General features: G+C 57.7%; 1 protein-coding gene, 1 long non-coding RNA gene and 1 gene segment (V, D, J or C); 2 read left to right on the top strand and 1 right to left on the bottom strand.

Annotated features, from left to right (window-relative positions):
• Positions 1-3437: 3437 nt before the first annotated feature.
• Positions 3438-4316, bottom strand: LOC142092074 (feather keratin Cos2-3-like). The gene is made up of 2 exons (XM_075171812.1): positions 4181-4316; positions 3438-3810 (listed from the first exon to the last, which is right to left on the bottom strand). Exons 1-2 carry the CDS (start codon positions 4261-4263, stop codon positions 3504-3506), a joined length of 390 nt encoding a protein of 129 aa, XP_075027913.1. The 5' UTR covers positions 4264-4316; the 3' UTR covers positions 3438-3503.
• A 2035-nt stretch (positions 4317-6351) lies between these two features.
• Positions 6352-8135, top strand: LOC142091769 (T cell receptor alpha variable 4-like). The segment is given in 3 exon segments: positions 6352-6403; positions 7238-7589; positions 8072-8135. Coding segments are annotated over 3 exon segments (468 nt in total).
• A 1741-nt stretch (positions 8136-9876) lies between these two features.
• Positions 9877-12805, top strand: LOC142091608 (uncharacterized). The gene is made up of 3 exons (XR_012676867.1): positions 9877-10343; positions 11054-11214; positions 12097-12805. It is a non-coding gene; the product is annotated as an uncharacterized LOC142091608 (long non-coding RNA).
• Positions 12806-12884: the final 79 nt, after the last annotated feature.

Here is a 12884-nt window from a genome sequence, read left to right as displayed (position 1 = left end):
TAATGGACGGGCACGTTCGGCACCACATGTCCTTTGTCTGCTCAGCCAGGAATGACCAAACTGTGCCTGGAGCACTGCTCTCCTCCCCTAAAGGGTTCTTCTGTCCTTTAATCCCTGGGCACAGAGGTGGCTCCTCAAGGGAAACACCTGCATGAGCAGCAGCTGCTGCAGAAACTCCCCACGCGGGGACAGGCACTGTCCCTCACTCTGCTGGGTGGGGGACACCCAGCACAGCCTCTGCTTTACAGACGGACCCTCTCCAAGCTTCACGGAGTCACATGAGTGACCTCCCAACGCCTGTGCTAGCCAGGGCCCCAGACCCTGTCCCCTGCGCCCACCCTTGGGGACAGACTGGCAGGGGAGGTTCTCTCTCTGCTACACACCTCCTGCTCCAGAAGAGAAGGCAGGTGAAGCCTTCTTCAGGCGGCTGGGGAAAGCCCCACAGTCACAGGCCCTGGTACCCATGGGTGACTTTTGCCACCCCAGTGTCTGCTGCAGGAGCAAACTGGCTGGGCACAAGCAAACCAGGACACGGCTGGGGCACGGGGAAGACAAATTTCTGATGCAGGCAATCCATGAATGGACTAGGAGAGAGGCTCGGTTAGACCTGCTACTCACAAATGAGGAAGAACGGTGGGATGATGTGAAGTTCAAGGGCAGCCTTGCCTGCGGTGACCATGAGACTGCGGGCCTTGAGATCCTCGGAGGACTGACCAAGACAGACAGGAGGATTACTGCCCCCGACTTCAGAAGAGCACATCTCAGTCTCTTCAGGGACCTACCTGCTTGGCAGGATGCCATGGGAAACTGCCCTGCAGCACAGGGGGTCCCAGGAGAGCTGGGTAACCTTCAAGGAGAGCCTCCTCAGAGCACAGGCATGGTCCTCTGCAATGTGGAGGAAAAAGCAAAGCTGGAGTGGAAACCAGCAAGGGAGGTGAAGGGAACCAGGAAAGGTGTCTCCGAGCCTATGGGCAGCAAACGGAGGGCTAAGATGTGATGAGATGGGGTCTCATTGCTCGGTGAGGAAGAGGACCTGGTGACAAATGATCGGGAAAAGGCTGACGTATTCGATACCTGTTTCTCCTCAGTTTTTACTGGTATGGCTTCTCCTCAGGCCTACCACATCCCTGTGCCTTCCTCTACGGGAATGAAGCAGCACCCACGGTAGAAGAAGAAACAATTAACGAGCTCTTACTATCAGTTGGGACCACTTGAGATGCATCCAAGGGTGTTCAAGGAGCTGACTGGACAGTCCCTACTCACTCCCTGGAAGGAAGATGGAGCAAATAATCTCAGAAGCCACTGCTTGACTCATGAAAGGCAAGAAGGGGGTTGGGAGCAGCTCACCTGGGTTTACCGAGGGCAAATCATGCCTCACCAACCTCATTGCTTTCTGTGAGGAGGGGACTGGCACTGTGGGAAGGGGAGGGCACTGGCTGTGGTGTACCTTGACTTTAGCAAGACCTTTGCCATGCCCTCATGGGTGCACACACATGCACCCCTAGACACACGCAGAGGTATGCGCACTCACAGGCACGCACACAGATACCATGGCATTTCCAGACACTGAACCTCTCCACGTCCCAAGTCTGTGGGTCAGGGATAACGTAAAACCTCGAGGACATCCATATTGCTGCAGCCAGAAAGAATCCCCACATTACAACTGAAAAAACTCCTCCAGCCTTAGATGCTCCCAACTGTCCTAAGCGATCTCCCTAAGAGAGACGTGGGGGTGTGGGACCAGCCCCAGCTCCGTAAAGGGAACGGTGCCCCACTGATGTATTCACACAGCAGCGCGGTGGTTTGCCTGGGACAAGCCAGACTCCCCACAGGCTGCAAACACGGAGGCTGGGACACCAGAAATTATACCAGTAAGAAAGGCACTCAGCCTCTACAAAGCAATCCTTAAAATGCCATTATTAGTGCTAAGACTAGAAAGAAAGGGAGCATAGTATAGAAAACGTTACATCGTCTGTCAGAAGAAATGCCATCCCTTCGTCTACAACAAGGATAATTGCAGATGCTATCATCGTTAAGAAGGACCTTCTGCTTATTCCACGGTTTACTGTGGTGGGGTTAGGAAGTCCAACTGTGCTGCTGCAGACGATGGTTATTAATAGCATGATTTGGGAAAAAAGAATTCAGATATGCAAGGGAAAGGCCTTTATGAAGTTTTGGCCTTCAGTTGTTCTGAGACGTGTGTCATTAGCCATAATTCCCTCTGGGTGGAGGACATTGGTATGGGGTTCTCCGTCCTTCCACTTGTACACTTTTGTCAAGACATCTGGATTTTCATGGCAGGAAATAAGATACGAGACCATAGTGGCTGCCCAGAGACATTTCCACTGATCAAAAGGGATGGGATTTACACGTAAAAGACACCTCTCCCCCCCGAGTGCCAGACAATTCCTGAGCACAAATTCTCGGGGGGACCAATGAAGCAGTCAAGAGCTCTGAGCCCAGCTGCAGCTCCCTTGGGAAGCGCACCCAGTTTGCTCGTCCCTGCTGATCTTCACGTTCTCCTGCACGCTCTGTATCAGAGCAACTTGATCTCCCTCAGAAAGACACCGTTTCACTGTCCCCATTTCTGTGCTGCGTGCCCTCAACTCCCACATGCTTAGCTCCATTTTCCAGCCTTGATGCATTCAGCGGCATGGGTGACTTTTCCCTGCGAATCCTGCCCATGCCTGCTGGCCGTGGGCCCTAGATTAGGTGGTGGAGAGGAGACGAAGGTGGAATATCAGCTATGGGCCATCCCAAGGGCTCTTCCCTGATTTAGCGTTCTTGCCATTCTGCAAAGCAAACCATCTTCTGGAACCTCAGACCCACCCCCTGCCACCCCAGCACAGCTCTGGCCATAGCAAGAGGAACTCCCTTCCTCAAGAGCCTCCCGCCTCTCTGGGCATTTGTGGGCAGAGACACAGCAAGGCAAGGCCTGATGGTCCCTGGCACCAGAGCAGCCAGGGATGACTTCCTCATCCAAGGGATGGTGCCCAAAAGAGGAGCCACTGCAGGGGGTCCCAACCTCCCATTCCTCTCCCAATGGAGAAGGGTCTCGTTGTGCCCTCATCCCCTTCCACCCCAGAGCAACACCCTTCTCCTTTGGCAGCTTGGGGAGTGTCCGCAGAGGGAAGGACCATGTGGAGGCCAGGCTTGAATGCAGCAGAACTTTAATGAGTCAAAAGAGGGAAACAAACTCACTCCAAGTGAGATCAGCAGTGCAGGGAGCCCCAGAGGCAGCCAAGAGTCTGCAGTCCTTGGCCATGGAGATGTTCCTGCATGATGTCCACCTGCCTACCCCATGGGGAGAGAGGAGCCAGATGGACCCCATCAGGCTGGCCTTGGTGGCACCTTGTAGCCAATGGGATCCAAAGCAAACCAAGAAAAGGGAGAGGAAGGCAAGGTCGGTCAGATATGCTGAAAACAAATCCAGAAGATCGATCCTCTGCCCAGCACCATGTTCTAGTTCCTCAAGGGGTCTCCCTGGGGCTTCCCCAGCATCTTTAGCAGGGGAGGCACCTTCTGCCATAGTAGCGGCTGGAAATGCCAGAGAGGTCACAGCACCCAGAGGTGATGGGCACTCCATCACAGCTGAGGATGCTGCCAACAGCAGCAGAGGTGGAGGATCCCACAATGGTGTTCTGCGGGAAGGAGCTGAGGATGGGGCCGGGCAGGGTCACCACCACGGGGGAGGGCTGGATGACGACAGTGGAGTTCTGGCACTGCCTGACACAGGGCTCATTGCAGCTGTTGGCCAGCGGGGTCGGGCCACAGGGAAGGCACGGCAGGCACTGGTCGTAGCAGGACATTCTCTAAGGGTCCGGAGGTGCGCCTGGGAGAGAGGACAGGGAGGAAGCAGAGCACAAGGGTGGGTGAGGAGCAACGTGGTTATCACAAAGGAGCCAAGGCCACTACTGAGTATAGAGCTGGAAAATATGCCAGCAGCGACATGGTCTTTATCACCCTACAAAGAGCAGCCTGGCCTGGAGAGGCTTTCTCCTAATTCGTAAACCAAAAGCCCCCTCAGACACATCCCAGCCTCTCTCTAAGCAGACCTTTTCCTGCTTCCCTCTCTCATGAGAAGAAGATCCAAACCCCAAGACAGGACAGAGCAATATCAGCTGAGATGTCCATTGAGGAGAGATCTCACTTTGGAAGAGGAGGAGAAGGGGCTCCAGACTCACCTGGTTTCCAAGCAGAAGGAGGCAAGAGAAGGGGATGAGAGAGCAGGGACCTGGACTGGCTTTTATACCTGCCCTTCATTGCCGCAGGACCAGAGGCCCTTTGCAGAGGTAACAATTCTCTGACCAGCTCATCTTGAATGCAAACCATCGCAGCTGATGATATGGGCTGTGCTTTGGTTTCCAACACTGCTGCCTTTTCATTTCCAGGTTTGTGCTGTGCCCATTCCCCGATGAAGGCTTCTCCTGAGTGTTGAGATGAAAGGCCCCAGGATTTCGAGGGCAGGAATGCAGCAGTGCGGGCAGAAGACTCAGCTCAAGAGCTGGACGTGTCCAGAGCAGAGAAGTGACGTCAGCCTGGGTCACTCTGGTGGGGCTGTTTGAAGTGCTGTTCTCAGGAAGAAGCTCCAGCAATCCTCAGCTGCACACCATGGGCTCCCACGCATGAGGACGTGCCATGTCCTTGTCTTTCCCTCCCTCCTCAGCTCACCCCCGTGGTCACTTGTTGTTGCCTCCCCAGGTGTGCATTGTGCTCCTAGGTTTTGACCCCATCCTGCCTTACACTGCCCGCAGGAAAAATGTTCTTGTGTAGATCATCGGCCTGGTGCTGTGTCAGGCAGAGGTGAGACCTTGGATCAAGCAGGTACTGAATGAAAGGAACACGGAGCTTGATATCACTGTGCTCTGAGTGGAAGGACAGAGCCTGTGGCTTGCACAGGGAAAGTCAACAAAATGATGACTGCTTTGGTCTTCCGCCTACAAGGACCTTCATGCCCTGCCTTGGAATCTTGGTCTGAGAGCCCAGCAACTGCCTCTGGGACGGAAGGGTCATTGGATTCGAGACCACACCTCCCAAAGGCTGCTGCTCTCCCACAGGGGTGTCCAGAAGAGACCCTCTTTCCAACAAGGGCTGTGCACATTGTGGAAAGTTCTTTAGCACATCTCCCCTCCTGAAGGTCTGTCTGCCTGGGCTCAGGTCCAGCTTGGAGACAATGCAGTCGAGGGCTTCCCCCCTTCCCTTGAGTGACCGCGGTGAGGTCACTGCCAGGGAGTTCTTCTGGGAGACTCACCCAGGGCTGATTCCCCTCTCCATGGAGCTGCTGCTGAGCTGAGGCTCCAGTGTACCTGAGGGCCAACCTCATTGCTTTCTCAGGAGGTAATGGGCACTGTGGAGGAGGGAAGGGCAGGGGATGTGTGCACCCAGAGTTCAGAAGGATGTTTGACACCCTCTCCCGCACTTCCTTTAGGAACAAACTGGTGATGAATGGGTTCATAAAGAGCCTGATAAGGTGGATGGAAAATTGGCTGGACTACCAGGCTCCAAGAGTTGTGACCATGAAGAAATGGGCTGACTGGAACCTCATGAAGGTTCAACAGAGCAACAGCAAGGTTTTGCATCTGATGGCGGAACCAGCCCATGAAGTCATGCAGGCTGGGGACTGGCTCCTAGGAAGCAGATCCACAGAAAAGGATGTGCGGTTTTAGGACACCGAGCTGAACATGAGACCACAGTGAGCCCTTGCAGAGGTGTTCAACACTGGACTGAATGTGACCTTGAGCAACCTGATCTAATGGGATCTGTTCTGAGCAGGGCAGTGATCTAGATGACCTCTGGAGGTCCCTTCTCACCTACATTCTCACTCTGTGAGTCCCCACCACCCCGGCCCTCCCTGAGCCCTGCACACCCATGGGCACGTGTGTCCTCACACCCCCTTTGCCTCAACACCACTTTTAGGCATGGTGCTGGGACTGCAGAGGGGCAGCTGAAGGGAGGCTCTCACCCTCCTCACTCCCACCCGCAGGACACCAGTGGCTGCTGTTTCCAGCCCCTGAGCTGGGAGACAGCTCTGGGAAGCTGGTCCATCTCCTGGGGCAGGGCCCTGCTGCTGCCCCGGGCTGCCCCCGGCGCTGTGCAGCCTTATTCTTGCTGGGGAGTCCTTGCTGCAGGAGGGGAGAGCCCATTCCCCGGGAGAGCAACTTGTCCCCCTGCAGAGCCACCGAGCCCTCTCAGCCCGGGCGAGACCCCGAGCGGCGCCGGCGCAGGGCTCAGCCCCGGGGCGGAGCTGGCGGCGGCGGAGAGGAGAGGAGGCGGCGGAGAGGAGGCGCCGCGGCCGGAGCAGAGAGCCGGGGCTGGCGGGGGGCAGCGAGGCGCGGGCGGCGGAGCGGCGGGATGCGGCGGTGCCGGGGCGCAGGGCTGGCGGGGCTGGCCGCGGTGCTCCTGGGTGCGCGGGGCTGGCGGTGGTGGATGGGGCCGGGGCTGTGCCCGGGCTGCTCCCCCGGGAGCCCAGCGCCAGCTCTTCCCTCTCCTTCTTCGACGTCTCTTTCCCCCTCCCTGCCTCTCTGCCATCTCTCGTCCCCCTTTCCAAACCCTCCGAGTCCCCTCTTCCTGGTCTCCCTATTTTTCCATCATCTCTGTCGGTACGAGCCTTCTTGCACGTATCCCTGCTTTTCCATGCCCCCTCTCCTTCCCCTGTGCATTCCGCAGTTCTTATTGCCCTGAATATAGCCCTCTGGCCTTCACTGTAACAACCCCTCTCCCTGTCTCCTCTTCCTCCATTTATCCACCCGTCTCTCCATGCATCTACCATCCCTAAGCCCCCTTCATACTATCTGAGACCCCTCTCTCATCTCTCCCTCTGCTTCCTTCATACCTGTAGGCACGTTTGCTTTCCTGCACCATGCCGTTATTCTATACATCCTCTCATCCCCCTGTGCATTCAGCATTTATTCTTCTTCTGAATTCAGCCCTCCTTCCTTCACTGTAACACACTCAACTCCCCTGATTCCTCTCCCTCTCGCCACCCATCCATCCACGCACCTGACTTTCATTCTATCTCTGCATGCACCAATTCCAAATTCCCCCCCAGACTTCTCCCCTTGCTCCACACACCCACACCACGATCACTCTCCATCCCTGTTGATGGGCACACGTCCCCATCCGTTCCAGTCTGGCTCTGTCTCACTGCCGCTCTTCCTGACGGTTTCTCTGGGAAAAGAGCCATCAGAGCTGGGCGATCTTGGGTGATCTTTGGCCTTTCCTTCTCCTTTCTCGGCAGTGGCTGCGGGCAGAGCCCAGGTGCAGCAGGAGCCGTCGGCAGAGACCACCGAGGGCACCGGCATCGCCATCAACTGCTCACACCCCAACATACAGTCAAACGAGGTCATCCACTGGTACCGTCAGCTCCCGGGCCGAGGCCCCGAATTCCTCGTGAGTGGTCACAAAGGGTCCAAGGATCTGCAGGAGCCGCCGGGGCGGCTGTCGGTGGCGGCAGACCGCCGGTCCAGCGCCCTGTGGCTCGCCCGGCCCCGGCGCGGGGACGCGGCGGTGTATTACTGCGCCGTGGGAGACACGGGGAGAGGAGCCGGGGCTGCGGCCGGGCACGAACCGCCGCGGGCGGGGCCGGGCGGGTGTGTCGGGGGCGGGGGGACAGCCCCGGGCGGGCCCGCCAGGGGGCGCTGCCGCTCCACCCGCCGGGGCCGCCCCGCCCCGCCCCGCCCCGCCCCGGGGCGGTTCCCCCGCCCCACCGGCCCCGGCCCCGGCCCCGGGCCCGAGAAGTCCCCGCACCCCGCGCCCCGCAGCCCCGGGGCTCCTCCCGTGGCGGATCCGGAGCCGCCCCCGGGCAGAAACCTTCTCCCGCCCCGCACCCCGCTCACCCCCGCTCTCCCACCGGGACGCGGAGAGAAATCCCCCGCGATAGTGGCGGCGGCGGCGGGGAGGAAAGGCGGCCGGATCGGCGGCGGTGTCCGGCGGTGCCCGGGAAGGAGCGACTGCAGCCGCCGGCCCCGCGGGCTCCCGGCCGGGAGCAGCGCCTTTCTGCTCTGCAGAGGGAGGCGGGCAGCAGAGATCCTCCTGCCCCCGGGCAGCCGGGCAGCCCTCGGTCCTGCCGCAGGGACCGGCCACTGCTGCTGCGCAACGGGCAGGGGCTGGGGATCGCTTTCACCCCACGAACATAGCCAGGCCCTGTTAGAGCAGAGAGACCCAACTGTACAGGGCTAATACAAGCCTTTGGTTTGAAACCACAACCAGAGGTGGTTTCTGGCTGGTAACCTTGTAAAGAGACTCAGGGTCGTGGTGTAACCCCTGCCAGCAAATGAACACCACACAGCCACTCGCTCACTGCCCTCCCTCCGCTGGGATGGGGGAGAATAGGGAGGGTAAAACTGAGTAAACTCATGGTTTGAGAGAAAGACAGTTTAATAACTGAAATAAAATAAAGTAAAAGAGGAGGAGGAGCAGTAATACTAATACTAATACTAATAATAATAGAATATACAAAGCAAGTGATGCACAAAGCAATTGCTCACCACCTGCCAACCGATGCCCAGCCAGTCCCCACACAGCGATTGCTGATTCCCAGACGACACCTCCTAGTTCATACAGCGAGCATGACGTTATATGGTATGGAATACACCGTTGGCCAGTTGGGTTAGCTGTCCTGGCTATGCGCCCCCCCAGCTCTTGTGCACCTGGCAGAGCATGGGAAGCTGAAAAGTCCTGGACTACTGAACACACTACTTACCAACAACTACAACATCACTGCCTTATCAACCTTCTTCTCATACTAAACCCAAAACACAGCTCTACACCAGCCACTAGGAAGAAAATTAACTCCAGCCCAGCCCAAACCAGGACACTCAGACACGCAAATACAAACTGAATCCTCCAGCTCCACAGGCCGCTTCCGCTGTGCTCCTGCTGGTGTTGGAAAGGCGTCCTGCAGAGCCAGCAGTTCTACCTCAGCACCAACACGAGAAGGAGATACTGATTGTCACAGACACCTTCAGGCGCATCCCGCAGTGGCCGGTGCTCGGGACATCGAGCTTGTTGCACAGGATTCCCCTTCGCCTCCGTTGAGAGCCCTTGGTGTTGAAGTGACGTCCAGGAGACGGGAGAGAAGCTGGAGCAGGGCACTTGTTGAAAGACACATCTGAGACCTCAGGAGTGAGCCACAAAGAGTTCTGCTAAGCTGCCCTACGGGGCTGGAGGTCTGAGGTGTGTGAGGGCTGGAAAGAGGCCTCTGGGCACGGGGTCCTGGGCCCAGCCAGTCCCCAGTGAGGCCCGTGTGGCTGCAGGAGCTGACAAGGCTGTGACAGTCCGTGTTCACGGGCTTGGGAGGCAGAGAGGAAAGGCTCAGCCCTCTTCCCTGCCTCAGCTGGGGACGGCTGTGGCAGCTGCAGTGGCACTGCAAGGGAGCTCCCGGCAGGGTTGCAGTCCTTGGGGAGCAGAGGGCAGCCCACCGTCCTTCTGCCATGGCCTCAAGGGAACAACAGGATCCTGAAGGCCTTGTGGGAGCCGCGTTGTGAATGGGGCTGCTGTGCTGATAACCTGTTTTCTGCAGTCCCTGCCAACGGTGTGAGCAAAGGGCCCTGGGCGAGAGGTGGCAGAGGAGCCCTGCTCCAGGCAGCAGGCAGCAGAAGACATGGAAAGCAAGCGGCCCTTTTGCTTGCCTGGGTATTGGTGTTCTGGGGCCCAGGGTGGGACAAGCAGCTGGAGATTTTGGGTGATGTGGATAGGCAGAGGGACGCAGAGGGACTGCCTGTACGTCGGGGAGCTGTGTTGCCACGTCCTCCCCCTGCCAGGGTGAGGGCGTCTGTCTGTCCCTGTGCCGTGGTTTCTGCAGCAGATGCTCCTCACAGAGATGTTTTCCTGCAGGTTCCTCCTCTATGGCCAGAGGCGAAGGGCGAGAGTGTGCCACAGCCGGGTCCAGGCACTTCAGTGTGTGCCTGGTCCTGTCTCCATCCGGATGGTCCCAGGGACAGGGTGGACACGGGGGGGTGCAGGGGTGCCTTCTCCACCTCCGCAGAGCTGGGCGCAGGCCTGTGCAGCTGGCGAGGTGGTTGATGTCAGGAGAAGTCCGCGAGGGATGCCTGTCCCTCTGATGGACAGTCCTCAAACCACGGGTCTGTTATCTCTCTAGAGAGCCTTCCTGTGGCAGAGCTGGGGGGACAGGCCCCAAGGGGCCGGCCTGGAGCAGCAGGGAGAGAGTTTTGCTCCACCCTCGGGGCTGTGGTTTGGAGGCCTCTTTGATCTGGCAGAGGCAGAAGAGGTGAAGTTGCAAGCCTCAGGTCCCTCATGCTGGCGGGTGCCCGGGCACCCCATGAAGGGGGAGCGTGACATGGCCCTGATTTTCCTGGCCGCCCTGCTGGGACTGGCAGACTTTGGTGAGATGCAACTTTCAGGCTGGGGAGAAGGAGGCAAGAGTTTGCGCAGCTGGTGGTGGAAGGGAGGAGACGCGAGGCCTGACTGCCCGGGGGATCCGGGAGTGTTTCTGTAGGGAGAGCTGGGGCTGCAGACGGGCACGGCACGTAATCTGGGAGATGTCAGGAGGGAGTAACGGGCATAGGAGGAGGAGTGAGACCTCCCCTTCCACTTGCAGGTACAGAGCATTCCTGAATGTGCTGCTAATAGATATGAAGCCTGAAAGAGGGAAAGACGCTGTTTGGGGGTCAAACAGAGCAGGCTAACTCGAAGCAAGAAGAGCTGAAATGCCGTGAAAGGACAGGGCAAGGGCAGAGGATGCGGTGTGCCATATGGAGGAACTGTTATAGCAGGAAGGTATGGGCAGAGGTGGGAGAGGAACAGCTCATGTCTGCTGCTGCTGAAGGAGGGACCAGCAGTTAACACAGCTCAGAGGCAGATATGGAGAGAATCAGTGGACTGAAAGACCTGTGAGTACTGCTGAAAAGCAGGATGATCTGGGGCGTCAGGAGTGGCAAGATCCTGCAGAAAGAAGTGTGCAGGGACAAACAGCTCAGCATTTCAGAGGCGAGGAAAAGTGAGGTGGGAAGTGGGGACAGTGAGCAAGCTGATGAAGTGACAGACGGACAGGTACACGGGCAAGCAAAGCTGAAAGCTCTTTCTGGCTTTACAGGTCATGCCCAAAAGGACTCTGTGCTCCAGTTCCCAGCAGAAGTGACCATCCAGGTGGGACACAGCGCAACTCTGCATTGCAATTTCTCCACCAGCTCTGCCATTCCCTACCTCTACTGGTACCAGCAGCTCCCAAACCAGTCCCCTCAGATGCTGCTGTGGGTGAGCAAATACAGAGCTCGTGAGGGTTTGGGAAGGTTCTCCTCTGCATTGTCTGTGGAGACCTCCCAGGTGCTTCTGCATGTGCGGGGTGCCGAGCTCCCGGACAGCGCTGCCTATTTCTGTGCACTGAGCCCACACTGGTGCCCAGAGCTTGCAGCACTGCACAGAAAGGTGGGGGTGCTCTGAGGAGCGGTTCCCTCCCTGCCACCGCTTGCGTGTAGCTCTGAGCCCAGCCTGCCCAGCAGTGGCACCTGGGGCTGTGGGGAGGCTGGGCCTCTGCCTCCCCAGCCTGTGCTGCTGTGAAGCACGTGCCAGCATGAGTTTTACAGCTGTATCCAGAGCCAGCGTCTTTGATGATGAAAAGGGTCCAAGAAACCTGACTTGGGGCAGACCCATTGGAGGCTACACCACAAACAAGCCAAACCAGGCTTGTAAATGCCCTCTGCTTAAAATGGCTGGTAGACTGGAGTGAGTGCTCAGGGCAAGTAACCTCTCAGCTTGTCTTCTTCTTCCCTTTCCCTGGGCCTCCACTGATGGCCACAGCTGGAGAGCGAGGCTTTTGGTAGGAGGCACAGCTGTTCTTATGGTTTTGCCATGGGGCCATAGTAGCCCAAGGAGGGAAGAGCCCTTCCTTGTCCTGCATCTGGGCGTCAGCAAGTGAAAAAGACCCATCAGCCAGACGTTGGACAAGATTCTCTGTTCAAACCCTTCCTGCACTCACCCACTGCCGGAGAGTGGTCCCACTCTTTGTCACGTCTCTTCTCCTTCTCAGGGAAATCACCAGTGCTTGGCTGGGAGGAACCCCTGTGTCCCTGAGTCCATGCTGGTTCCTCTGTCCCACAGCTGGTAACCACATCTCAATGATCTTGTTTCCTCCCATAGGCAATGGAATGGTTGTGGGGACCTCTTCTCAGGCAATCCCACCCCAGCATTGCATGTGGAAGCTCAGCTGGAGGGTGCTGACTTTCCAGCTGGATCCCACCCTGTGAATTGGAGTCTGTTGCTCATGAAGTATCCTCCACTTCACCTGAGAAAGCCCAGGGTACTTGGTTGTTGTCCTGCTGCTGTTCCAGGATGGCCTGCCTCTCCCAAGTGACGTGGGTCTGCTCTGCCAGCCCTGTTGGAGGCTTTGCATGTCCCTATTTATCTCAGGGGCCTTTGGGCAGCGTTGATGGGGAATTGATGGCAGCCCTCAGTGTTCCGCACTCTGCTGTGTCTCGGGTCCCTTGGACATTTCAGGTCCTGCTTTTGATTGATCTCCAGGGCTGCAGAGGGCTTCAACACTCCACAGACACAATTCTCCCCCAAAAGCAAGGAATGACAAGCAGTGATGGCTACCTGAGGACAGACCTAGGCTCAGGCTCTTTCTCCAGCCTCAGTGGGCTGTCCCAGGGATTTTCCCAAATGCCACTGAGAAAGAGAGCACGGCTGACAAGGGTGGGCATCAGCCTGTCCTTGGGCACTGGTGCCTGGGCCTGGCTGCAGGTCTAAGAGCCAAATGCCCAGGACAGGTGGACGCCGGAGAATCGCCTCCAGAAGCACCACTGCTTCCAGAAGGGAGGAGTAGACATTCAGTCCGGACTCAATCATCTCACCTGGAGAGCTCTACACCCAGGTGAAATCAATCCCGCTCTGTTCATAAAAGTGTATCTGCCGAGTTGGTGCCTCCT

The sequence above is a fragment of the Calonectris borealis genome, chromosome 22 (assembly GCF_964195595.1).
Source record: "Calonectris borealis chromosome 22, bCalBor7.hap1.2, whole genome shotgun sequence".
In the NCBI taxonomy this organism is placed as follows: Eukaryota; Metazoa; Chordata; class Aves; order Procellariiformes; family Procellariidae; genus Calonectris; species Calonectris borealis.
This window is presented reverse-complemented; position numbering and strand designations above follow the sequence as displayed.

What these genes read in the sequence shown, in the direction of transcription:
- LOC142092074 (XM_075171812.1), bottom strand. Translation starts at nt 4,263, where the DNA reads ATGAAGGGCAGGTATAAAAGCCAGTCCAGGTCCCTGCTCTCTCATCCC. An exon ending in TCTGCTTGGAAACCAGGTGA is followed by an intron (nt 3,811 to 4,180) that starts GTCTGGAGCCCC and finishes GGACCCTTAGAG; the next exon opens with AATGTCCTGCTACGACCAGT.